The sequence below is a fragment of the Nicotiana sylvestris genome, chromosome 10 (assembly GCF_000393655.2).
Source record: "Nicotiana sylvestris chromosome 10, ASM39365v2, whole genome shotgun sequence".
In the NCBI taxonomy this organism is placed as follows: Eukaryota; Viridiplantae; Streptophyta; class Magnoliopsida; order Solanales; family Solanaceae; genus Nicotiana; species Nicotiana sylvestris.
Genome location: NC_091066.1, coordinates 157,406,093 through 157,432,170, shown reverse-complemented (window position 1 = coordinate 157,432,170; position 26,078 = coordinate 157,406,093). Strand labels below are relative to the sequence as shown.

Genomic DNA, 26,078 nt, shown 5'->3' with positions numbered 1-26,078 from the left:
AGTAGCTCAGTCGTTGCTTCAGTCCGGTGAGGTTGTTTTGTTCGTCGAGGTCCGGTACGTCGAGGCGCTGTCCGAGGTTCCGTCGTTGTTCTTCGTTCAGAAAGGTCCGGCCTAAGTTCCGTCGGAATCGTGTTTGTCGCTCTGAGTTTGTCGAGGTGCAAAGGTTAGTAAACCTCGATGTATTAGATAAATAAACTTACGTTGAATGTTTGAGATGCAATATAAAAAATTGGTACGGAAGTTTTCTGCCTATGTTTCGCTGTCTGCATTTTGGTTCATTTTCATGTTATGTTATTCTTGTTTATTTGATGTCGTTTAATTAAGCTGGACTAGTCGTTCTATGACACAAGTTTGACGTTAATCTGTTCGTCCTTTCCTTTGGTTAGGTCATTCGAAAAAATAGTATTAGTGCATGCTGTTACTACTACCGAAACACTCATTCACTAAACTCCTTTTATTAAACTTCTAACAAGTCATGGGATTTTAGTTGTAAAGAGGCCGTAAGTTTTAGTATTGTTAAAGACATAAAAATGGCATCCTTTTAAAAAATAAAAAAATATATATATAAAAATAAATAAATAAATAAAAATGAGACGAGCCTCGAAAAATGCACAAGCTGCGGGGCCCTCTAAATGTATATATTAAAATAATTAGAATTCGGGACATGCCGTTTAGCGAATTTTACGGCCTTCCCCAAAATAATAATGCTCTAGTTGCTTTAGGCGCGCCTTTAATAATTTTATCTCCCTAAACTCGGGTGCACATTTATGTGACCCAAATCCAAATCTCAACGGAGTCGAAATATGTCTCTAGTCACGGGCGCATTGATTGTGGCGTGGCCCGAGATGCATTTCCATGATGTTGCAAATTCTTAAAAAAATAAGAACGAGATGAGCCTCGCCGAATAAAAATACAAATTGCGGGGCCCTCAGTAAATACTTGTTTTAAATTACTTAGAATTCAGGAGGGCCGCTTAGTGAATTTCGTGGCCTTCCCAAAATAATAACGCGATAGTCTCTTTAGGCGCGTGTTTAATAATTTACTTTCTTAAAACTTGGGGTGTGCATTTCATGCGACCCAAATCCAAATCCCAAAACGTCAAATAAGATATGTTCCGGATTGTGGGTGCATTTCATGTGACGCAGTCCAAAGACATGTTTTAAGCGACGTTCACATTCCTAATAATAATAATTAATAAAGTGGTTAAAAGATAAAATTTGCACATGGTTCATAATTGTATTAAAAATCAGATAAATAAGCCAAATATAACAGTTGAGCGACCGTGCTAGAACCACGGAACTCGGGAATGCCTAACACCTTCTCCCGGGTTAACAGAATTCCTTATCTAGATTTCTGGTACGCAGACTGTAATATAGAGTCATTATTTTCCTCGATTCGGGATTAAAATTGGTGACTTGGGACACCCTAAATCTCCCAAGTGGCGACTCTGAAATAAATAAACCAATCCCGTTTCGATTGTCCTTTAATTGGAAAAAACTCCCTCGCGCCCCTCGGGTGCGGAAAAAGGAGGTGTGACAGCAGGCGCTGCCTCCGGGCCATTGTACCCTTTGCCCACTTGGTCCGCAATCTTGATGTGCTAGCCTTGGCTCTTTCCAAATCTTCATGGCATTCCGCAACCTGATCCTTTAACCCCGCTATCAATCTTTTATCCGCCCGGCTTCTCAGCTGGTTATCAGCCTCCTTTTTCATCCTCCGGATCTGAGCTTTGAGGATCTCGCCTTCTCTGATTAATCTGTTCTTTTCTCCCTTGTGGGCAGCAGACTGTAATTGGCATTCAAACCTCATATCCTGAACTTGTTGCTTCAGTTTGCCTGTTTCGGCAAGATATTCCCGCTCTTTGGCCAACCAGCCCCACTGCTCTTGTGAAGATTTGGCAAATTCTTGCAGGTGAGGTCTTTTGGTCGGCCTTCCAGATGATGTCTCCCCTTTGTACCAGGCCTGATACCCGGGCGAAACTTCCCCTTTTGCCCGATTCATTACACAAGTATTTGCTTCTAAGTATTGACATTGGCTCCAAATTTGGCGAACCCTTGCTTCAGGAAACTGGCCGTCGGGACTGATCTCAATCACCTGGGTGCTTAGATCCTCGTCTTTCGGCACTATCTGACACCTCCCAAGTTGCCTTAAAACCCGATGCGGCGCGTATGGTTGAATGCTCTTAAGTCCCATTAAGAGAAAATGGGGCCTGGCTGCTGGCATGTATATGACTTCGTCGATCGGTAACCATCCTAGCGCCCACTGTATTTGACTGGCGTTGAGGGTATGGAAATATGAGGTCCATGCTGTGACTCCTTCCGGTAGGTAGGTCTCATTAACTCTGGTATAGAACTCCTCTATGCAGGTCTTTTCAGCGGATCCATGGCTCAGAAACTGGGCTCGGTGACATAGGTGTTCGGTCATCCACATTTGCAACAACAAATTGCAACCCTCGAAAAAGCTTCCTCCGGCTTTGCAAGACGTGAGAGCCCGGAACATATCAGATACTATCATGGGCGCCAACGTACTATCTCTCTGTGTGAGCAACGTACTGACGACCCCTGCTATCTTTATGTCAATATTCCCGTCTTTTCTTGGGAATACTAGTAGTCCTAAGAAAGTTATCATGAAAGCAATCCGTCTATGTTCTTCCCACTTTTGACGATTACTTTTGCTGCACAACTGGTTTTCTGGCTTGTCGAATCCTCCTATGTGACCATATCTTTGATATATGAAACTCATGCTGCAAAAACCTTTTGCCAAGTCAGGGTTATGAATTGTTCTGACTATCTTTAAGGAGTCCAGAAACCGGTGTATTGCTACAGCTCTTGGAGCAATCAGATATTTGTGCCTCAAAGGAGTCTCAGCGCTGCCGATATACCCTGCTATTTCTTCTAAAGTTGGGGTAAGTTCAAAATCCGAGAAATGGAAGACATTGTGCGCAGGATCCCAGTGGGGGACTAGTGCCCTTATGATATCTCCTCGTGGCCTGATATCCAACAAACTCGTGAGGCCTTTCAGATACTTCTTGATTTCGTCATGCCCTTCTTTGCCTAAATCATTCCACCAGAGCCGCAATTGGAGGGGGATTTTATTCATGATTGAAAAGGGTTCATTTGGAGTCGTGCTCATTCTGCACATTTATTAATAAGATTTTAACAAACGAAACTTATTCTGATAAAAAACAAAAATATATGCGATTTTTCTCAAAAGGATTTCTGAACACGACCTCTCAGCACTTCATGAACGAAGATTTTTAAGGTTGTGTGAGGAAAAAAACGAGGTGGCCGTCTGTACCAAGGCAGCCTTCCGGAGTTCCTTTCGGGAACATTTGGCCATTTTTGACATAAGCGGCATCACCCGGACTTGTTTATGACTCTTTTATCATTTTTCAAAAATAGAAAATTCAACATTGCAAACACGGCCTTTCAATGCCTCGGGGACGAAGATTTTTAAGGTTATGTGGGTCGACTGGACCAAGTCTTAAAAATGACCCAAAGGTGGCTGATTATGCAAAGTCAGCCTTCCGGCGTCCCTTTCGGGAACATTCGGCTATGTCTTGATAAAACAGCGGCACCCGACTTCTTTATGACAATTAAAATTTGACATATTTGTTTTTGCTATTTTTTTTTTGTAAAAAGGGGGAAGTTACATCGCTAGACTTATTTACGACAAAATTAAAAATCTTTGACATTTTTTTTTATTTGTTTTTGGTTTTTAGCAAAAAGGTGGGGTTGGACCCGATGAGGGTTGCCTACGTATCTCACACCCGGTGAGAATCAAACCCACGTAGTTCGGGTAATCAAGAATAAGTAGATGAACTAACTTTTTTCTGAATTTGTGAAAGAACTACTTTAAAAGAAGAAAGGAAGTATATTTTTGATTTTTGATTGATTTTCTTTTTAAAAGAAACACTTCTAAGATATATTTTTTGAATTTTCATTTACATTATTTTTTATTCTAAAGAAAAGAAGAATATATTTTTTTTGGAATTTTCCCTTTAATAAAAGAAATGCTTCTAAAATGTTTTTTTTTTGAATTTTGCATTTTCTTTTCAATTTTGAAAGAAGAATCAAAATATTTTCGTATTTTTCTTCTTATTATACATTTTTTTTAAAAAAAAAATTAAAAGACTTTCTAAAGAAGTTAATAATGGAAAATATTTTTGGATCTTTTTTTTTGTTTTTGAAAATTGGGAGTCTAAAAACTTTTCTAAACTTTTTGGCAAGACAAATATTTTTGCAACAAATAAAGACATATATATTTTTTTTGAAAAAAATAAAAATAAAATTATATATATATATATATATATATATATATATATATATATATATATACATGTATATATTTGTGACAAATAATGAAAGACTCTTTTTTATTATTATTATTATTTTGAATTTTCATAAAAAAACCATTTTAAAATAAGACTTTTTTTTTTATAACAAGACAAACTATATATTGCTATATTTTCTGAAAAACAAAACAGAACAACGATTTTTCTATTTTTCCTTTGCTTTTAATAAAACAAACTAATAAGACGTTTTTTTTTTCATTTTCTCAAAATTTCGGCAGAGTTTTGACAGTATTTGGGTATTGGTTTTTTTTCAAAAATAAACAATCAATTCCTTAACCGTTATTTCTCTTTTTTCAATTTCACAAAATTCATAATATTCAAACATCGGTCAGCATGCGGGTATGAGACAAATAAATGCACGGAAAACAAATAGGATGCATCAGGATGGCCTTTTCATATCAGGTCGCTAGTCCTAGACGGACCCAACCCCTGTGTTGAGTCCCTTGAGTCAAATGCAACGTGATGCAAATAAGCGTTCCTACTAGGGATCCGGCATGAAGTCACGTTATTCTATGTTCAAAAACCTGGGTCGGTGTTCTAGACAGTGTACCCGAGCGGACAACTCGAGCTGAGGAAGGAGCTCCTTTCCGGGAACCAAAAGGCCAGCCGGCTTAGAAACTTTCCGAGCCTCTTTTATTCAGGGTATGACACTAACAGAATAGGGAGTCTCAACCAGTAAGCACATCCCCGGAGGTAAGAAGAGAAAGGTTTCGGCACAATTTATATACAGTTCAAATAATATCAAAGCGGTAAAAGCAACATTTAGCACATTAGGCTCAAACATGTAAAAATCAGATAATAAATAACGCCAAATAATAACAATTATTCTAAGCTCGAATTCTTAACCCTGAACCAGTGGTTCTGGGTGTGAAATCCCCAGCAGAGTCGCCAGAGCTGTCACACCTCCTTTTTCCGCACCCGCGAGGGCGCAAGGGATTTTTTTCCAATTAAAGGACAATCGAAAGGGGATTGGTTTATTTATTTCAGAGTCGCCACTTGGGAGATTTAGGGTGTCCCAAGTCACCAATTTTAATCCCGAATCGAGGAAAAGAATGACTCTATATTATGGTCTGCGTACCAGAAATCCGGATAAGGAATTCTGTTAACCCGGGAGAAGGTGTTAGGCATTCCCGAGTTCCGTGGTTCTAGCACGGTCGCTCAACTGTTATATTCGGCTTGATTATCTGATTTTATACAAGTTAAAACCTATGTGCGAGTTTTAAACTCTTGACCGCTTTTATTATTATTTTTTACGAGAATTGCAACGTCGTGAAAATATATCTCAAACCACGTTACATCAATGCACCCGTGGTTATTGACATATCTCGACTCGGTTGAGATTTGGATTTGGGTCACATAAATGTGCACCCGAATTAAGAAAAATACGTTATTAAGACGCACCTAAAGCAACTAACGTATTGTTATTTTGGAGAAGGCCACAAAATTTGCTAAACGGCATGTCCCGGATTCTAAGTATTTTTAATATATATACATTTAGAGGGCCCCGCAGCTTCTACATTTTTGTTTGTCGAGGCTCGTCTCATTTATTATTAAAAGGAATTTACAACGTCATGGAAATGCATCTCGGGCCACGCCATAATCAATATACCCGTGATTAGAGACACATTTCGATTCCGTTGAGATTTAGATTTGGGTCACATAAATGTGCACCCGAGTTTAGGAAAATTAAATTATTAAAGGCGCGCCTAAAGCAACTAGCGCATTATTATTTTGGGTAGGGCCGTGAAATTTGCTAAAACGGCCCGTCCCGGAATCTAAGTATTTAATACATATATTTTGTGAGGGCTCCGCAACCTGTACATTTTTATTTGGCGAAGCTCGTCTCGTTTTTATTATTTGAGGGCAGACTTAAGGCAACTACGATTTTCTACCAATGAAATCATCTGAGGTTAAACAAAAAAACAACGATTCTAACAGGTAATAATATCCATGGTAAAATGAAAAATAGAATAACCTCGTTCATATGCTCATATTTACTTTAAGCATGCAGTCTAAACATGGAATAAACATTTTAACACAACAACAAAAAATTGCATTTGTTGACATTCATAAATATCGAATATTCTCATTTTTTTTTTTTGCCTTGAACCATAATATGCAAAACGAATGAAATGAAACAAAGGACGAAGAACACCAACCTTCGAACCTTGACAAACCTAGAACGACAAACAGTGCCTCCTACGGAACTCGAACCGGACCTCACTCGACGAGGAACAATGATGAAACCTCGGACGAACACCTCGACGTACCGGACCTCGATGAACCAAAGACGACCTCGATGGAAATAGAAAGCTCGGACCCACAACTGTCAACAACCAAGGATTGTTTGGTTGCTGCGGAGGGAACTGGGCTATCGACGGGGAACAACCAAGGTGACGAGATGGAGGGAACTGGGCTAAGATGGTCGATGGTCTGTTTGGTGGAGGACAGCGACAACGGGGGGAAGCTGGTTGGACGATGCAGCAGGTCGGAGATGGGTCACGATGGGAAGGTTAAGACGCGCAACGACAGCTGCTCAGAAACGCAGCCACAGCTGCTCGTCGGACTAAAAAATGGTGAAGCCGCTACGGTCGGGACTGTCCGATGATGGTTTCAGGGTGTTGATGGATGTGGTGTTTGGGCGATGGTGTTTGGACGTGGAGGTGACGGGTTGTTTGGTTATCGTCTGGAAATGACGACGAGGGGGCTGGTTGCTCGGTGGTGAAGGTGGCAGTGGTTGTTTGACGACAAGGGGGGGGAGCTGTTGGTCGTGGTGTCTTGGGCAGTTATGGAGGTTCGCTGGAAGCTTGGTGGTCAGCGGTCGACGATGGCGGAGGAGGTTGAAGCTGCGGTGGTGGTGTTTGGGTGGTAGGTTGACGATGGCGGAGCTGGGGAGTTGCGACGAGGGGGGTGGTGGTGGTTGCGGATGGTGTTTGGACGTGGGGTTTGGGTAGGGTTTATCTGGTTTGCTAAGGAGAGGAAGAAGACGATGGCTGCTGGGTTTTGCTTGCTCAGCAGGTGGTTTCAGACGTTTGGTGAAGGTGACGGAGGGAAATGGTTTCCACTGGTTTTGGGACTAGGCTCAGTAGGGTTTTTTCTTCTTCTTCTTTTGAAGAAGAAGATCTACAGTAGTCTCTTCTCCAATTTTTCAAAAAAAAGTCCTCCCTCTTGGCTTGTTTGTCCGTGCATTTGTATAATTTTTGCCAAGACAAATGAGCCCCACGCGTGGTGGGGTTCGAGACTTGTGTCCCCCACGCGTGGTGGTGTTCCCCGTGTATCGTGTTTCGTCCGTGTTCCCCACGCGTGTCCCCTCATGTGTGGTGGACTCGGATTATTATGGGCTAGGTCCGAAATTAGGCCTAAAAGCGGGTGATTTGAACCCGAACATTATTCTTTTGCCCGGACCCGAGAAATAGGAACACGTTGCTTAACTAGTCCTATGTAAGCAAAATAACTACCAAAAAAAATAAGACTAGTATTTAACAAAACTATATCTTTTTAAATATTTTTCAAGATTTAAAATAGCTACAAAATATTAATAAAACTATTTTTTGTAATTTTCGTAAATATTAAGATAAAATATGAAGTAATATTTTTTGTATTTTTCAAAGTTAAAATGACTATAAAATATTAATAAAACTATTTTTTGTAATTTTCGTTTTTTTTATAAAGACAAAATATAAAGTAATATTTTTTTAGTATTTTTCCAAAATTAAAACGACTACAAAACATTAATAGAATTATATTTTTTGTAATTTTTGAATTTATATAAAGTACCAAAATAAAGTACAATTTTTGTATTTTTCAAGTTTATGAGAAATACATAAACTAAAATTTATATATATATTTTTGTAATTTTTCTTTTTGCAACGAAATAAAGTAAAATAGTTAAAATGACTGTATTAGACCCAATTACATATTTATGCTAAAAAAAATGTGAAAATCCTCGGGGAGGGTCAAAAATCACGTGCTTACAACAGCAGCTCTGCGAACGCGAAGCTTCCACACACAAAGCTATGCGAACGCGTGACCATACATGCGAACGCGAAGAGCAATCTCACCTAGACTCCAAAGTCTCATACGCGAACGCGAGCCATACGATGCGATCACGAAGCACCAGATCACTACCTTCCGCGAACACGGACCCTCAACCGCGAACGCGAAGGGCAAAACACCCGCCTTCCAAAAACCTTCTACGCGATCACGAGGGACCTCCCGCGATCGCGATGACCAAATTTGTCTGCAACTGCTGCTACAATTTTTTGCAACCTTCCAAGACTCAAAACTTCCCGTTAGCCATCCGAAATCACCCCGAGGCCACCTGGGACCTCAACCAAATGCACGAACATGACCCAATACTTTATTCAAACTTGTTTCAATCATCAAAACACTTCAAACAACATCAAATCCATCAATTCACATCGAATTCAAGCCTAAGTTTTCTAAAAACTTCCGAAATATGCTTTCGATCAAAAACCCAACCAAACCACGTCCGAATGACCTGAAATTTTGCGCATACACCCCAAATGACATAACGAAGCTACAACAACTCTCGGAACTCCATTCCGACTCTCGAATCAAAATCTCACCTATCGACCGGAAATCGCCAAAATATTAATTTCGCCAATTCAAGCCTAATTCTACACCAGACCTCCAAAATCAATTTTCGATCTACATTTGCCATTGTTACATTTTTTTTTGAACAATGGCCTTGTTGTGGTGATGATACGGTGGTGTGAGTCATGATTTATTGGCTTTTGATGTTTATTTCTTTCTGGGATTAAATCACTTGGGCTCCTAATTTTTGGGTTGAATTATGTGTTCTAGTTTTTCGGGTGGTCCATGGAGGAGGAGATGGAGGTGGAAGAGATGGGGTTGGAGAAGATGAGGGTATATGTGTAATTTTATATTTTTTGTTTTATTTATTTATGTTAATGGCACGTGTCACGACCTTATTGGTGCGTGACATTACCCATATTTAGGTAAAGTGGTCAAGAAAAAAGTGGTATGTATTAGACACACTTTTAAAAGGTTGAGTGTGTAATATTATTTTTGCCCATAAAAAATGTGTAACAGAGATTTGATCCATTGTTCGGGTGCCAACTTATGTATTTTGCCTAATTGTTTCTTAATAAAAGTCCCAAAATGCAATTAGATTATCACTAGAACCGAAACTGACCGTCCATGCTAATATTTGTTCATCTTCTGTTTCTTTAAAATCTAAACTAGAAGTAACTCAGCTCATCCAAAAATATATATATTATTATTATGTTGTTATTAGAACTTATTTCAAATATTTTAGGCAAAATACATAGTTTACCCATCAATCTTGTAGAGAAATTCCTGTTACACACTTCTCTTTCACGGGTAACTTTTTACACTCAACCTTTCAAAAGTATATCTAAGACACATCACTTTTGTGCTTGACCAATTTTTCAGATAACGTGAAATTCACACCCTAACAAGATTGCGACACGTATCATTGACTTTAAAAAGGAAAAGAATAATAGAAATTAAAATTAAAATCCATCTTCTTCATCTTTCCATTGTCTATCTTAAGCACCATTATATTATTGCTACCACCATGATTGTTTGTGAGAAAGTTTCCAATAATACCAAAATTCAACTACACTATCGAAACAACTAGCCAAAAATAATCGAGCAACAAATTGAGTTCAATAACCCAATAATCAACAAGACCCAATTAAATTTTTAAGCTTTTTTTTGATACCCCAACAATGGTGGATTCTAGATTTTTCCACCAAACCTTCAATACTAATGTTAAGGCTTTTAAATCTATCACAAATAAATAATTTTCACAATAAACCAACAAATTTCGCTCAATTTTAGATCTAAAATCGATATTTTCTTTCAAAAAAAACTTTTTGGTGGAAGAAAATGAGGGGGAGAATGGTGAGGAAGAAGACCAGAGGGAGGGGAGGGGTTTCTGTGGGGGAGACAAAAAATATGATTTTTTACTGGTTTTACGCGTTTCTTTCGTGTGTAAACACGCAAGCGCTATCTGGTCAAAAGTAGTGTGTCTTAGACATACTTTTGAAAGGTTGAGTGTGTAAAAGATTTCCTATAAAAAAGAGATGTGTAACAAGGATTTCATAAATCACCCAACAAAGCTAACCAAATCATAAAAATTCCGATCCGAGCTCATATACAAATAAGTCAACTCTTGGTCAAACCTTTCAACTGAGACTATTCTTTCAAATTCATACCGATTTCCGTGAAAACCAAAACCAACAATTTACATCGGTCATAATACATCACACGGGGCAAGTCATGCCCGAGAACTGACGATCAAAGTGCAAAAACTCAAAACGGCGGGTCAGGTCGTTACAGGATTTTTTAATTTTGACAATATAAATTAAGAAATTTCGAAATTAGATGTAGCATTGCAATGGAAAACCTTATAACTTGCACATATCATTGAAATTTGAGTTAATTTTTTGCTCCATCTACATTAGATAAAGCAGAAGTTGGTAATCTTTCAATCTTCATTACTATACTTCATATGATTGAAAGAACATTTTGCATAATCATTTTACATGTTTGAACGTTAGGTTTTAAATGTCAACATGTGACAGATAGGTGTTGTCGATATCAGACATTGACATTCTTTAATTAATTTGTTAAGGGAATTAATTATACGTACTGGGAAATAAAACAAAATATGGTGTTGATTTGATGAATTAACAAACATTCAGAGCAACAGAAGTGGTCACTCGATAGACATTTAATACAGCTACCACCACATTAGAGTAAATGATTCAGAAAAGAAATCCCTAGAATAGAGAAAATAATAGTATTATTATAAAGAGAAAAAATGTTTAGAATATTGGCTTGAGCAAAAACAGAAAAGGAAAAGAACATCACAAAAAGGAAATAATGGACAACATCTGGTTGAAGATTAGCTTACAAGTCATTAGTAAATCTTTTTTTTTTTTTTTTAAATATTTTAGAGTCCTCTCTTTCAAAATTAACTTCTCTGCCACACAAAAGGTAAGGATAAGGTCGGTGTATTTCCGCCGTCCCCAAACCTCATTTATAATATCACACTCAATATGTTATTGTTGTCGATTTTAAAACCCACCATTTAAAGTGTTTAAGATGAATACATTCGTAAATTTTTTACATATTAATATAATTTAATTAGGTTATAGCATATTAATTTTTTATTTTTGAAGTTACCATATATTAATGGTTACTGACTTTTAGGGGTCGTTTGGTAGGATATATTAGGGAAGATAATACATATAGTAGCCTTAGTATTATTGATCTCTTGTTTGGCAGTTATACACTTTATTCACTACTATATTTGTACATATCAAATCATGTTATTAGTAATATTATGGGTTTTAATACATGAATAGACATGAATAAAGGTATAACTACCATTTCACAATCTTTAATACACCAAACCAAACAGTTGATAAGAAATAATTACAGCATAACTAACATCAATTTAGTACTATCATTATACACCCTACCAAACGATCTCTTATAGATCAATTTAATTTGATAGTGCAATTTTTTTTTATATATAGTTAATATAATAAAATTAAAATTAATTTATTTTTAAATATAAAAAATATTATTTTAGGATAAATTCAAAAAGAAAAAATAGTTACACGAAAATCCTATACAGAAATACTTTTTAATTTTTATGCAGCCCACCAAATATTATATTTTTAATGAAAATATAAGGGAAAAGAAACAAAAATGTGAGAAATCACAACCAAACAGCTCCAATCCAATTCACCAACCTTTTTGACCATCTCTTGTCCTTTTGCTCTCCATAAAAATAAAACAAAGTCAGCTCTTCCATTCTTCTGATCTTCTCCAAGATTCCATTGTCAGACCCCTACCCCCACCCCTCTCTCCATTACAGTTTCTTTTTTAGATTGCAGTTTTTATTACGACAGTATTAGTTATGGATCTAATCCCTTTGATTTAATACTGCTCTGTCCCCGGAGTATTGAATCGGCTGATCTGTTTTTCCGGTAACTCTGCCGCCCTTTTCGAATATAAATATATACTTATTCTTTTATTTTTGTTTTTCTTTCTCTTTTTCCCCCTTTATGTATTGAGTGTACAACAATAATTAATGTCTTTTTATAAGCTCCTCTTCGTGGGTTGCACCTTTATGAGTTATGACCACCACCAACTGTTCTCTCTTTTTCACGTACACCATCATGTAAGATAAGTATCCTTACATTAATTGCACACTGTATTTTTTCAGATATATATGTTTCTGTATACATATACATATACATATACATATAGAGAAAGAGTTGACCTTTTATGTAAACTTGGGGAGCTGTGTAACACAGCCTGTGTTAATATTTGCTGGCTTCCCACTCTCTCTATTCTTCTTTCACATCCATTGCGTTTTCTAACTTCACATACAGTTTCTCTCTTTCTATATTTCTTCAAAGAAGCAAAATAAAACGGCATGATCTTTGTCGTTTTATAACCTGAGTGTATATTAACTGTCCGACTTCCATCTCATCTCTATTCTTCTTCTTCTTCTTCTTCTTCTTCATAACAAGACAAATTAAGGTGTTTTTTTTTTCTATTTTAATTTTTCGAATTTGTTGTGTATTAGGATTGTTGTTAAAATCTTTAGATTGATCTGCTTATTTAGTTTGATTCTGCAGTTGGGTTTTCAATTTTTTTAGCAAAGATTTGATTTTTACTCGTATTTCATTCTTTTTTAAGATTCTTTTTGAAGTACTAAGGTTAGTATTTATCTCTTTAATTTGATGAAATTTGCCACTTTTATGTGTGTCACATCTTTGGTTCATATTTACTTTGATTCTTCAGTTGGGTTTTCAATTTTCATGGCAAAGATTGGATTTTTTTCTCGTATTTCATGTTTTTTTTAAAGTAGTGAGGTTCTATTTATGTATTTAATGTGATGAAATTTGGTGTTTTTTATGTTTTGCAGAAGAAGAACTTTGTACTAAAGGGATAAAGAGGAAAATTCTTTTGATCCACTTTTAGCCAGGTAAAGTTATATGCTAATCATTTGATTAATAATCATTTGATTAAATAATTTAAAAGTAATTATTTTTATATGGTTTATGAGATTGTGAATTTTCTTGGGATCCAATGACAACCTGTCAGAATGTATCATTCTGAGGAAATCTTTTTCTTTTTAAATTTTTTTGGTTAACTTTTTATGAAGAGATTTTGGAATTAAAGAATTAGAATACAGATCTAGTTAGAAATGATTAGGTAATTTAGCTAAATAACAAAAAGGATGGTGGTGATTGATCTTTAAATATGAACTCATTTGAGCTTTGGACAAATTTTTCAAAAGGGTGACCATTTCTTGTCCTTTTCAAAATTGGACAAAGTTAAGATTCCTTGTGGTTTTTGCCATTGAAACATAAATTCACTTTTTATTTAAGGGCAGTCCGGTGTACTAAGCTCTCGTGTATCTCGGTATACACGGGGTCTGGGGAGGGGCCGGACCACCAGGGTCTATTGTACGCAGCCTTAGCATTTCTCCAAGTGGTTGTTTCCACGCCCGTGAGCTCCTGGTCACATGACAACAATTTACTAGTTATGCCAAGGCTCTCCTTCAAATTCACTATTTATTGACAGAAAAAAAATTAAATGAAAGAAAGTCACAAAAAGATAAAATAAAGATGAGGTCCTGATTTCACTTTGTTTTATTTTAAATTATGGGCATCTTATGATTGAGATGATTTAGCACCTTTTGGTTTCTTTGAGTTTCTGCAAAAAAGTGGGAATCCTATGTTGAAGAGACTATTAACTTATGAGTGGCATACAAGTCTGAGCCTTACCTGTTTTCTGGCCATGAGGTTGAACTATTCGCTTGAATTGAATTTTAGTTATTTTGAACTTTCTTCTAGTTGTGTTTAATTATTCATCAATTCACTGTAAGCAATTCAGGATTTATAGTCAGTGAGGTTCTACTCTTTATATATGTGCCAATTTTTTTTTCTTCTCACACACATATACAGTCTGTTGAACTCGCTGTGTCTAGTAGATCCACCACTAAACGGATCATTAAACTTTAAAGGTTGATTTATATTAGATAGTGGTATCTCAAACCCGCACTCTTTGGGTGTGACCCTTTGCCGGACCCTACGTGGACGTGGAATACTCTGCCGTAGTGGTATCTCTAACCTGTTGAGCCCAAGTTTGCTTCATGTGGCATTCTTGGCCACTATTTTCAGTATTATTAGTGTCATTTGGGCTGTTAAGCAGTAAATACTCTAGCATTTTCTTCAAAATTATGCTGGGCATGTGCTAAAATCTGAGTGGAGATTGCAGGAGATTTAAACCAATGTTCTTATATATATATTCTTGAAATTTATATTGACACAGGTTTCTGAGTCTGTGTTTCTTCCTGGCTACTTTGATGTTTGCTTCACAGCTTTTGAGAATTCTCCAGACTCTACCAGCTGATGCAAACCATGAAATCTGGTGTGTACTCGAGCTCCTGTTTCTTCTTTGTGCACTGCAGTTTTTTTGGCAATTTTTAGGGTGTTTTGAAAATAAGTACAAAGTTAAAAAAAAAACACGAAAGTACTCGTATCAAACCTGATTAACATGGGTATGCTAAGGAAATTGAAGAATCATTGTAACATAGTGCTCAACCGACGTTTTTGTTTTCCTATTTTAGTTTCAAGTAATAAAAATTCACTTGATAAATGTTGAAATGTCAATGTTTTCTTATAGTACTCCTTTATTTCTAAGATATATTTACTTTGGGAGTTTTTTTGATAGTTTTTAATGTATTATTCCTACAAATCTTGATCCCTGCATTGAGAAGTTAAATTCGACTGCAGATAACCATCCTCTGTTTTGTGATTCAAACCTAGTCTCTGTGCATGATTCTAAAACATTTGAATGCAACAACAGCGTCCTTGACACAGCTGAAGAGAAGCCTAACATGAAGGGAAGTCAGAATGGGATATTAAGTCATTCAAATGGTTACAAGGAGGAAGATTCTTTAGGTTTTCCAACAAAAAACTTTGCGAATACAAATGTCCATGACAATAGCAAAGACCCTTTGGCTCGTGACAGAGAAGATGGAAATGAATTCTGGAAAGTTCCTGAACTTGATGATTCTATATTTTTTGATAACAACAATGAAATTAAAGCTTCTAGTGTGAGGGACGATCAAAATGTAGACATGTCCAAAGTAATCGCTGACAAGAGAGGTGGAAATCCTTTTGCCTGTGACTTTCCCTTAAGTAACACAAATGAAATTGATGCTGCAAGTATGACGGATGATCAAAATGGAAGCTTGTCGCATATCATCAATACCAAGAGGGGTGGAAATCCATTTGAATGTGATACAAAAGATCGAGATCAGCCATGGAATATTCCAGAATACGAGTGCTCCATGATTGTTGATTTCCTTGATCACAAAGAAAATAAAACCATAAAATCTGATTCGCCTTTTACCTCTCACTCAGAGTTGTTTGAGAATAACACAAATTTATATAGCGATAAAGGCGTCACCGATCATGATCTGCCTGAATTGACAGTTTGCTACAGAGAGAGTAATTTTAACATTGTTAAAGATATATGCATGGATGAAGGCGTACCTGCAGTCGATAAAGTTCTAATTGAAAGCTGGAAAGATGATCAACCTAGCACGTCCGTTTCTGTTGGTGCTGATGAAGACCAGCAGAGCAACACAAGGGAAAGTGTCGATGAGGGGTCGCTCACTTCATCTGTGTCGAAAGTTTCATCTGTCGAAGACTCCAAGAAGGATGCTATGACTCGTGATATAGAACAAGAGGCTACTGGAGCACTCGTTCCAAATTGTTTCAATCCCTCCGCAGAAGATAATGCCAACAAAAATGCTGATAAGGATTCTTATTTTGAGGATCTGATGATGATTTTTGGCTCAAAATGTACTGCAAATGGAAAAGCTACTAATGCATCAGAAAAGGCATCATCTCCTAATAACGTGGTTCGTTTGGAGGAGTCCAAAGTTAATAATTCTCAAAAAACTAACTCTGATGGTGATCATTCTGCTCTGCAACCTGATCAGGTATGTTGCTATTATATTTACAGATCGGCCTATTAGTATAGGCGTATATGGACACATTCTTTTGGTTGACAATTTGTTGAGGATTTAGTTTCTTGAACTGCAGATGCCTTCTGAGCAAGCAACTTTGAAAAGCCAGACTGCAGTGGTCTCTGCAGCTGATGAGACAAACAAGAGTGGTCCAGCTTCCAACGTACTTCACAATAGCAAGAAGGAAACTGGAGCTAGTATTTTCGACTTCAACTCGACCAAGCCAGACTCCAACAAAAGCAAGGAAAAAGGTGTTGAAAATTTGCCTGAAGATTCTCTCATGTCAAAGGTCATCGCCGTTCACAAGGATGGTAATTCTGATGGTCTTTCAGCTGCTAGTCAAGCTCATAACATTGTGGACAATACTGCTGACAATCTTCACCAAAAATCCCAAAATGTGGCTAATCTTGAAGATAAACTCTCTGATAACTTTCCACCAGGTGACCAAGGTCATTTTGCTGATGGAGAGGCAAGTTTTTCTGTAATTCCTGCATCAGGTTCTATTACTTACTCGGGGCCTATAGCGTATTCTGGGAGCATCTCTCTTCGATCAGATGCCAGCACAACCAGTGCCAGATCCTTTGCCTTCCCAGTGTAATGCTTTGCTACTTCTCATGCTTTAAGTTTCTGGCAAGTGCACAGATAGTCATTCTCAGGGATGCTATTCAGAGATTAGCCATTACTTATTTTATCCTGAAAAGTTAAACTAAAAGTCTTAACTTCAGGACAACTCAGAACATTTTTGTCCTGAAAAATTGAAATTCAGGACGCACCGACTAATTCCTAATAGCAGCCCTTTAGAGTGGCTACCTGGTGTCATTTCTACTTAAGTTTCCTTTTCATTTCCATTTAATCCTGATTAGTAACTTGTGATTAACATTTTCCTTTTCTTTTTGCAGCTTACAAAATGAATGGAATAGCAGTCCAATAAGAATGGCAAAGGCAGAAAGGAGGCGTTTACGGAAACAAAAGGGTTGGAGGCAGGGTCTTCTGTGTTGTAGATTCTAAATTCTTTTTTATTTTATTTATTCTATTTATAAGGATCTTAATGCAAAATATACAAAAGCTTAAATCTTGAACATTTTGAGCACTGTAAGTATACATGTTGATATTCTCTTAGGGGGTGGCATGCTATTCTTGGTAGGTTTTACATGGCTTTAGAGTTTGTTTTATTAAACATGGAGGCTGCAGATGTAAAAACTTTTCTTGCATCTTTGTTTTCCTTATACAATCTATCATATACTCATCTACTGTTCACTTGAGAGTTCTTAGTATGTATATTGTTGCAGATTGGGTTAGCTATTGTCAGTTATTACCATATTTGTTGTTAGTGGACTTACTAGGCGCGAATGTGAATTAGTTGGGCCAATAGAATCGGATACTGAAGGGGAGCTTTGGTGTAACTGATAAAGTTGTTGTCATGTGACTAGGAGGTCACGGGTTCAAGCCGTGGAAACAACTTCTTGCAGAAAATGCAGGGTAAGGCTGCGTACAATAGATTCTTGTGGTCCAACCCTTTCCCGGTCCCCGCGCATAACGGCCACTTAGTGCACCGGACTGCCCTTTTTAGTAGAATCGGATACTGGATGGTTAAACCGAAAGAAAAAGAGGTCCCTTCTTTTCTCTTGTTACTGCCACTGATTCTTGTTCTTTGCAATTTTGGACATGTAATTCTTTACAAATGTGGGCTTCTCATTTATTGAGGGAACAGAGCCACCTGTTGTAGGAATGCCTGATGGAGCAAGGCCTTGGCTAGGAAATTTCTGTCCTTGGACTCTTTTGGTCAAGGCCCATTGTGTTGAGCACTAAAAATTATCTCTGAATATCCGTTGGGGTCATTACACAAACCTCCGATTATATTCACTGTTTACTTTTTCTAGTCATATATATATATATATATATATATATTATACATTAATTATACACAATTATACGGAAGAACAATTTACTGATTTTAGAGTTCATAATTCAATTGATTTCGGTGGCCTAATGACTTCCAACTAGGCTTTATTTAATCCCCGCAAATTGTATGGAGAAGAAAGTAGGGAAACTTACACAAATGTCCCATATAAGTTTCAACTTACCAACCTCTAGCCATTAGTCATAAGCTTACCAAAACTAGTCAAGCACATATAAAAATTGAAAAACTAAATAAATAAGGGTTTTTATCTCAAAGAATCACATGCAAAAATCTCTCTCCATATTTTTAAGCATGATTAGCAACATTAGATGCAAGATGGAAAGGAAATTTCATGAATGAGGTACCAAATAAGGTAATGAAATACAAAAAAAATATAATATTCCAAAAGTCTAAGCAAAAAAGGAACTTTTTTCAATGTGTATAGTTGAAATTCATTGAAAATATATAGATAAGTCAATATACAAAATTTGATGAAGATTGGAGGTGATTTGGACTGATTTTGTATCAAAATTCGTAATTAAATCGAGTTCAAAAAAGTTCTTCTGCGACACATGTATCATGCATGTATCATGCATGTATCTCACACACAAGTATACATGAAAATACATGTGATACATAATTGATACAAATATTATACATATACAAATGATACACAGTGTGATACACATATCATTTTTTCATGTTCGAGTTTTACTTCGAATTTTCAATTCAAACCACCTCAAAACTTCACCAAATCATCCCAAAACTGAGATTCGAACTCTTTAAGATGTATCCAATCTATTCTAATAACACCCACTCAAAAAAAAATTGACCTAATTTTGCTACAAATAGTTAATTGGCTAATATTAGTAATATTTGGCTAATATTAATAATATTTCATGAATTGGCTAATTATTGTAATGAGCTACTTATAAATGAACATAGCTGGTCGTTGATATCAGAGATAAAAGATAATAACCTTGGGATAAAATGTGAAATTATTTTATTTTTTATTTGGATGAAATACATGATATTGATGCTAAGCTTCTTGAAAGGAGTTATATCTTGATGAAACTACATCCAACCCTGGTTTTTCTTGAAATCTTACAATGTACCCAAAACAAAAGAAACATTTGAGAGAAACCAAAGATGAAAGAAGAAAACGAATAGAGGACAATATAATGCAAGTCATGAACTTCTTTTTCTTTCAAAACATAACTTAAATTATTATGAATTCTTAGGTTTAAATTTCACCGGAGAAAAAAACACTAGGCGATTCCTTTCATCTATCCAAACTATAGTCAACATAATTATCTATAACTTTGTTGGTGAGAGATAGCAGATACTCTATAGAACTAGTTAGTCGAGGTACGTGTAAGCCGGCTCAGACAGCACAATTATAAAGAAAATTAAATTAAATTATCACATCGAATTTGCTAAGACAGACATACGTGAAGAAATGTAACAATTTTGTCAGCATACACAACCTCACGGATGAATGGTCCTACAAGGGTAGGATGTTAGGTAACACAAAATCAACCCAAATGGTGTGAAGGTTCCTAAAAAGGCAAAAACTCAAAAAATATGTATTTTTACACCTACTCTATTTTTTGGAACTATGAGTTTTGTGCTTTGTGTATGTTTTCTTTCTCTCTTCTTTTCATTGGACTCTGTGGCCTTTAGCCTTTTACCTTACTTCTTTGACTGCTATAAATTGCAAGTTTAATGTCCAAAAGAATGACACTTTCATTATTAGCCAGTTAACAAATTAACTATAAGAATGGAAATCATCAGAATCATCTCTACTCTACTCATTTGTTTCTCATTATTCATGTTATCTTCATTTTCATCTGCTGCTCCACTGTTAGGTATTTCATCATTTTCTTTCTATCCCTTAAGTCTTCTTTTTTTCCAGTCATATATCATGCTAACTTCATTTTATTGTAATTTTTGGCAGATCACGAAATGAAGATGACTCTCTCTTCAAGTTCTAGGAAGATGAAGCTCAATGAACAGCCAAATGTAATGATTTAATTTACTTTTTGTTTTTCTATTTTCCTTTCTATTCTTGAGAATAAGCTAGGATTCCCTCTTTTTTTCTTTTAATATTTTTCAGTATATGGTTGTGCTTTTTCATGTAAATGACATGTTGTTTTTTGTATGAAGCAGGTGAAAAGCAAGGGAGATCAAAAGCATTTGGTCCCATTCAACACTGCAAACCAAGTTTCATTACCAGGTAATGCACCTATTTATTTATTTTTTTGTTTCGCTATATGATTAATTATGTGTTGCAAACATGCAGAATATATGTTTGTGCTTGTGTTTATACATATAGTATCAATTTAGTCTTGTATGGTAATATTAACATTAACAGGGTTTCATGCATGACGTATATATGTTCCTATCTAAGAGATAAATACAAGTTTCTTCCGTTATAACTGAAAAGTACAGGACTAGCTTCATCATTTTTTTTAATAATATGGCCTAAAAGACTAAAAGTTCAATTTTTGAAAGATCCTGTACTTTGACTAACTAACTAAGCTTTCCATTGATATGCTGATATTCCATAATTTCATGCGTAGTCTTTTTTACTTATTTTAATATTATATGGTGCAGAATCTTAAAGTACGCAATTTATGTTTCGAATTGTCTACTTTTTAACTTCGCAGTTTAACTAGTTCGACGATTTGTCCACTTTTTGACTAACAAATTTAGTTAAAATACTTCCTCTAGTTCATATTATCTTTTCTTAAATGTTTCTTTACGTTTCTTAAGAAAGACATTTATAATAGTCTTAATCATAAAAGTGTATATATAATTTTCTCTCTTTAAACATCTAACTTAATTAACACTACACTAACTAGAGTAAAAACATATTTGAAAAAAAAACATACTTATTAAATAATCTCTTATTATTTTCCAAATCGTCAAATGTTTTGAAACAAATTCATTAGTTTGTCAAAACTATTAATACAGTCAGACATCTGTGTAATAACCATCCTCTATAACAACACTTAACTATAACGGCCAAGTTTTCATATTATGTTATAATATATGTTTTCTATAACAATACTTTATTACAACACTTAAATTTTTTTTAAACAAATGAGGTCGTTATAGATATTGTTTGACTGTACGAGACCGGAGAAAGTAACTAATGACATGTTTGTGACTTGTCCAGGTAAAGAACATGAGCAAGATCAAGCTGCAATCATGGTTCATGCAAGAAAAGGGACAAGACAAGAATGGGTTGAAGGGAAAGACACTTCTGATTTCTTTACAATGGATTATCATTGGGTTAGAAGACGACGTCCTATACATAACAAGTCAATTCGCCCATGAAACTCAAGATCCTTAATTTAGGTTTTATTTTAACTTGATTAGTTTACTATTATTATATAGTGATTCCCAAAATATATATATTAGTAGAAAAATATAGTTGTTGGGAATACAATTTTGACTAATTAGGAAAATGAAGTGTATGTTTTGTTGTAATTAGGAGTTTATAAGAATATGAGGATTATGTCGTGTTGTACCTTTGTTTATGGCCGACATTAAACCCTAACTTTTGCTACTAACAAGAAACCTCTACCTTAGTTCCAAGGGGACAAATTTTGTTTATTTATTAGTGTACAATTTTATAAAAGCAGTCAAATTAGTTTAATTTCTCAAACCCCAATATTTTGAGATTTGGTGTTTCACACATTACAAGTTATTATTTTAATTTTAGTTTTCCTCGAAAGACAAGTTTTCCGTACATTAGGCGCATGTATGTAAGTATCTGGCCATGAGGGATGTGTTTAACTAATCCTTGAAAAATGCAAACTATGTCGACTATAAAATTTAAGGAATTTTTTTTTTGATAGTTTCGAGTTCTAAGTTTCCGATGCAAATGGGTGCAACTTTGCTTCTAGGCAAAGTTAATACAATCAAATTTTCCTATAACACTCTCTTTTGTTGAAGTGCTGTTGTAAATAACATATATTATAACATAATATTTAAAAAAAAAATTGATTATTATAGTGAAGTGCTTTTTCGGATCAAAATAATCAGGTGTCAAGAAGGTAATAAAACAAACCTTGAACGTGGTTCGATCAATTGACTTACGTTCACAGACAGAGATTAGCAATCCACTATATAAAAGAGAGTACAAAATATTGAGAGAACTACCTCACGAAGAGACAAACACAAGCGATAGGCTAACACTTGTCCCGTAATTCTCCCCCTTAAACAAGACTCTCAAACCCATATGGCTACCTCAATTTGTAGAAGTCCAAACATTTTCCTCCAAAAAAGAAAATTTATACTTTCTCCGTCTCATAATATGTCTCATGATTCTCATGTGCACGCTCCTTAAGAAAGAATAGTTTTTGACTACTTTACCCTTATGAAATATTTTCTCAATTTATGTGTCATCTCTATCAATGACATTATCCATATTTTTACTAAATGTAAATGCAATTGATTATTAAGGTTAAAAAAGAAAAAATATAATCAATTTTGTCTTGAACTTCAAAAATGATAAATAATTTGAGACAAACATTTTTAGTAAGCACGACACATACTATGAGATAGAGGGAGTAATTTTCTTCTAAAAGAAGGAAAACCCAACTATGATAAATATATTATTTTTTTCTTCTAGAGATAGAAAAATTATCAAATATGATAAGAAAATCAGGACAAACACCTAACAGTGCTGCTATAGAAGATGACTCTTAGGTTTGATTGTACTCTTCTTCCAAAATTGTTCTACACTAATTGTATTCAGCTCATGGAGAAACTTAATTAATATGATTGAGCAAGAAAGTATAAAAGCAAGACAAGTATATGTCAATTAAGAAATTAATTTGCTAAGTGTTTAGAGAACTAAAAAAAAAGATAAAAAAGTTTCTTACTTTAAATAATGACAGAAAAAAGAAAATAATGGTTACTAATAGATAATAGTAACCTATAAACAGTCAATTTAAGATATGACCAGGAAGAGGACAGATATAGATGGGGGGTAATTGGAATGGTTCGTTGGTTGGCAAAAAGTTTGGAGTGATAGAGGAAAACCAACTGATCCTCTAGTCCTTTTTAATAGCTTTATTTTGCGTATTAATAGATTAATCGATGGGCTTCCAATTATGAAATAATATTAATCGAGTATGACACAATTTATTTGCATATTAACTTCTTCTTTTGATCTTTAATATCTTGATATATATATATATATGATTTTTTCCCCGATCAACATCATGATTGAATTGATCAAATCGGATCATTCACTAAGGGCGGAGCTAGATGAACGGAAGGGGATTTAGCCGAACCTCCTTTGCCGAAAATTATATCTATTTCCTATACTATAAGTGGGAATAACCAGGCAGCTCATGGTTAACATGCCTGCCTGGCATAGGGGTATTTTTAGAATTATTGGTTTTTCTTGCTCAGCTGTATTGCACCGTCTGCTTCAACTACTTGACCTTTTGATGTGTTGACTGAAAAACCAGCATTATTTCCTCTAAATCCCAAGGCATCCTTATACAGTTAATTGGTCTGAGTTGCGGTACTTTTTTAAGGTCTCATTTTGCCCCTACTTTTGAACTTTTTAACGATAAATACACTTGTACATCTCTGTAAATCCAATGAAGAATACAACCTTTTTTCAATTGCCCAAAAAGATATAATGCTGCTGATATCACATGAAAGTGACATGCTCACAAATTCACGCGTTCTTTTGGCACGCTTTTGAATGCTTCTTCTTCAACAGGAACTTTATACAGTATATAAAGAAAGCCTCATTTTTGTAAACTTGATCATTCTTTACTTCATTGTAAATCAAATTTTTTCCAACTTTAGCATATTTGTTTGTAAAATCTTATAGAGTAAATAAATAATAGTAGGCCCTTTTTTTGGGTAAACAAACTAAGCTCATTTTGTAAATTAAAATTAAATCTTTTATTTTCACCATTATAAATAATAATCGATCTAACTTTAGCATACTCAACTCTAAATTCTTACAAAAATAATAGTAAAAAAAATTGAGTAAAGAATTTTAGTTAGACTAATAGAGTCAATCTAAAGTAACAAAGAAAAACAAGCACTATCCATTATTATGAAAAAAGAATAAATAAAGAGACTATTTTACCAAGCTCTTCAATTACTATATAAAGAAAAAGGGCGTCCTAACTAAATTGTGTTAATTATTACTCCATCCGATCCATAATAAGTTACCAATTTGCTTTGGGCACAACCATTAAGGAAATACTAAATTCTAGACGAACATAGTTAGTGTGACTAAAGTACCCTTCATTAAATGTTGCACCATAATTATAGTAGCACTTTCTTCTCTTCTCAAATGTGAGAAGTAAATGACTTTTTAGGGATACATACATAAGGGTAATTTTGAAAAAACAAATTGAATTTTTTATTTATATAAATGGACACTTATTTTGGAACAAAATAAAAAAAATAAATTGGTCACTTATTGTGAACCGGAGGGAGTACTATAATAGAAGAAGGATTGAACAAAGGATTATATACTATCACTATATTGTCACTTACCACTAGAAGAAGAATAGGTGCAAATAAATTCTATTAAGAGCATGTTTGGATGAGCTTATTTTAAGTGACTTTTAAGTATAAATCATAAGTTAGGAATTTTAGCTTTTGGCTTATTTTTATCATTGTAGCTTAAAAATAAGTGCTTAAAAGTATTTTTTTTTTTGCTTTATTCAAACACTACAAAATAACTTAAAAGCGATGTTGACTGAAAAGTACTTAAAATAAGTCAATCCAAACAAACTCTAATTCACAAATGAAAACTATAAATGCAACGGTATATGACCATTCTTCTTTTCAATCATTGGGAATGAAAATGCTTGTTAAGTAACTTGTGTTCATTGTTAGCAGGACAATTGGAAAACCAAATAGTTAAAGTGAATTATTCAATAAAACTTATAAAAGTAAAAGTACTTCTAACTTAAAAACTTATGTGATTAAGTCTTGTTCTTGGAGAGTACATATCTTGTACTTGAAAGGGGATTGAAATTTTTTATATTAGAATTGTAATCCAGCTCTAAAATATGGGAATAGAAAGCTTAATAAGAGTTTGACAAAAATTTCAAAATGAATTCCTTACCTGAAGATGTCGCCAAATCTTTTATGCTATGAATAAAAGAAATATTTATCTTGAAAATATATTAAAATCACTCTAAATGAATTTTGTATTTAAGATGGTAACAAATCTTTTATGTTATAAAAATGAATCTTTAGTACAACGATTAGCACAATATGAACATCAAGCAAGCTCCTTTTGTAATTTATTTTTCAGGAAATAGTTGGGACCAAAAAAATTATAGTATATTCTTTTCTTTTCAGTTATTTTTGTTTGATTTAAGACTAACTTTATCTTCGAAGACGAACTATTAACAAATAAAAAAAACTGCATATGTATGATCCATTCATATTATATGTATAATCATGTATCATTAGAATATACCTTACGTATACCAACTAAAAGAAGTAAATAATAAACCTGACCATTTATTATATGAAAATCCAAAACTAATTTAATATTTAGTATACGCTTATTGGGCCCGTGCATAGCACGAGCTATCATTTACTAATTGTATATATAAGGTTAATTTTTTTAATGTATATATATTAGTTGTTGAATCCGCTTAGCTTGTTTGCATCTTTATTTTTTTATGTTTGAATTCCCTTAGCTGATATTGATATTTAATCGTAAAATATTGGCAAAATACATA

At 34.8% G+C, this 26,078-nt stretch overlaps 2 protein-coding genes across 10 annotated transcripts; both read left to right on the top strand.

Annotated features, from left to right (window-relative positions):
* Positions 1 to 12,269: 12,269 nt before the first annotated feature.
* LOC104215334 (uncharacterized) lies at positions 12,270 to 17,676 on the top strand. Of its 8 annotated transcripts, none has more exons than XM_009765114.2 (6): positions 12,270 to 12,363; positions 13,311 to 13,370; positions 14,772 to 14,821; positions 15,187 to 16,403; positions 16,507 to 17,024; positions 17,330 to 17,676. In XM_009765114.2, exons 3-6 carry the CDS (start codon positions 14,803 to 14,805, stop codon positions 17,436 to 17,438), a joined length of 1,863 nt encoding a protein of 620 aa, XP_009763416.1. In that variant the 5' UTR covers positions 12,270 to 12,363; positions 13,311 to 13,370; positions 14,772 to 14,802; the 3' UTR covers positions 17,439 to 17,676. The 8 variants fall into 8 exon arrangements, with proteins under 8 accessions (XP_009763416.1, XP_009763413.1, XP_009763415.1 ...); XM_009765111.2 differs by having other exon boundaries at positions 14,723 to 14,821; XM_009765113.2 differs by lacking the exon at positions 12,270 to 12,363 and adding an exon at positions 12,503 to 12,557 and having other exon boundaries at positions 14,723 to 14,821.
* Positions 17,677 to 19,971: 2,295 nt separating this feature from the next.
* LOC104215333 (uncharacterized) lies at positions 19,972 to 21,947 on the top strand. 2 transcript variants are annotated; one of them, XM_009765110.2, is made up of 4 exons: positions 19,972 to 20,198; positions 20,288 to 20,352; positions 20,500 to 20,566; positions 21,512 to 21,947. In XM_009765110.2, exons 1-4 carry the CDS (start codon positions 20,111 to 20,113, stop codon positions 21,670 to 21,672), a joined length of 381 nt encoding a protein of 126 aa, XP_009763412.1. In that variant the 5' UTR covers positions 19,972 to 20,110; the 3' UTR covers positions 21,673 to 21,947. The 2 variants fall into 2 exon arrangements, with proteins under 2 accessions (XP_009763412.1, XP_009763411.1); XM_009765109.2 differs by having other exon boundaries at positions 20,497 to 20,566.
* The last annotated feature ends 4,131 nt before the right edge of the window (positions 21,948 to 26,078 follow it).

What these genes read in the sequence shown, in the direction of transcription:
- LOC104215334 (XM_009765114.2), top strand. An exon ending in CTGCTCTGCAACCTGATCAG is followed by an intron (nt 16,404 to 16,506) that starts GTATGTTGCTAT and finishes CTTGAACTGCAG; the next exon opens with ATGCCTTCTGAGCAAGCAAC. An exon ending in AGATCCTTTGCCTTCCCAGT is followed by an intron (nt 17,025 to 17,329) that starts GTAATGCTTTGC and finishes TTCTTTTTGCAG; the next exon opens with CTTACAAAATGAATGGAATA.
- LOC104215333 (XM_009765109.2), top strand. Translation starts at nt 20,111, where the DNA reads ATGGAAATCATCAGAATCATCTCTACTCTACTCATTTGTTTCTCATTA. An exon ending in AGCTCAATGAACAGCCAAAT is followed by an intron (nt 20,353 to 20,496) that starts GTAATGATTTAA and finishes TTTTGTATGAAG; the next exon opens with CAGGTGAAAAGCAAGGGAGA. An exon ending in AAACCAAGTTTCATTACCAG is followed by an intron (nt 20,567 to 21,511) that starts GTAATGCACCTA and finishes TGACTTGTCCAG; the next exon opens with GTAAAGAACATGAGCAAGAT.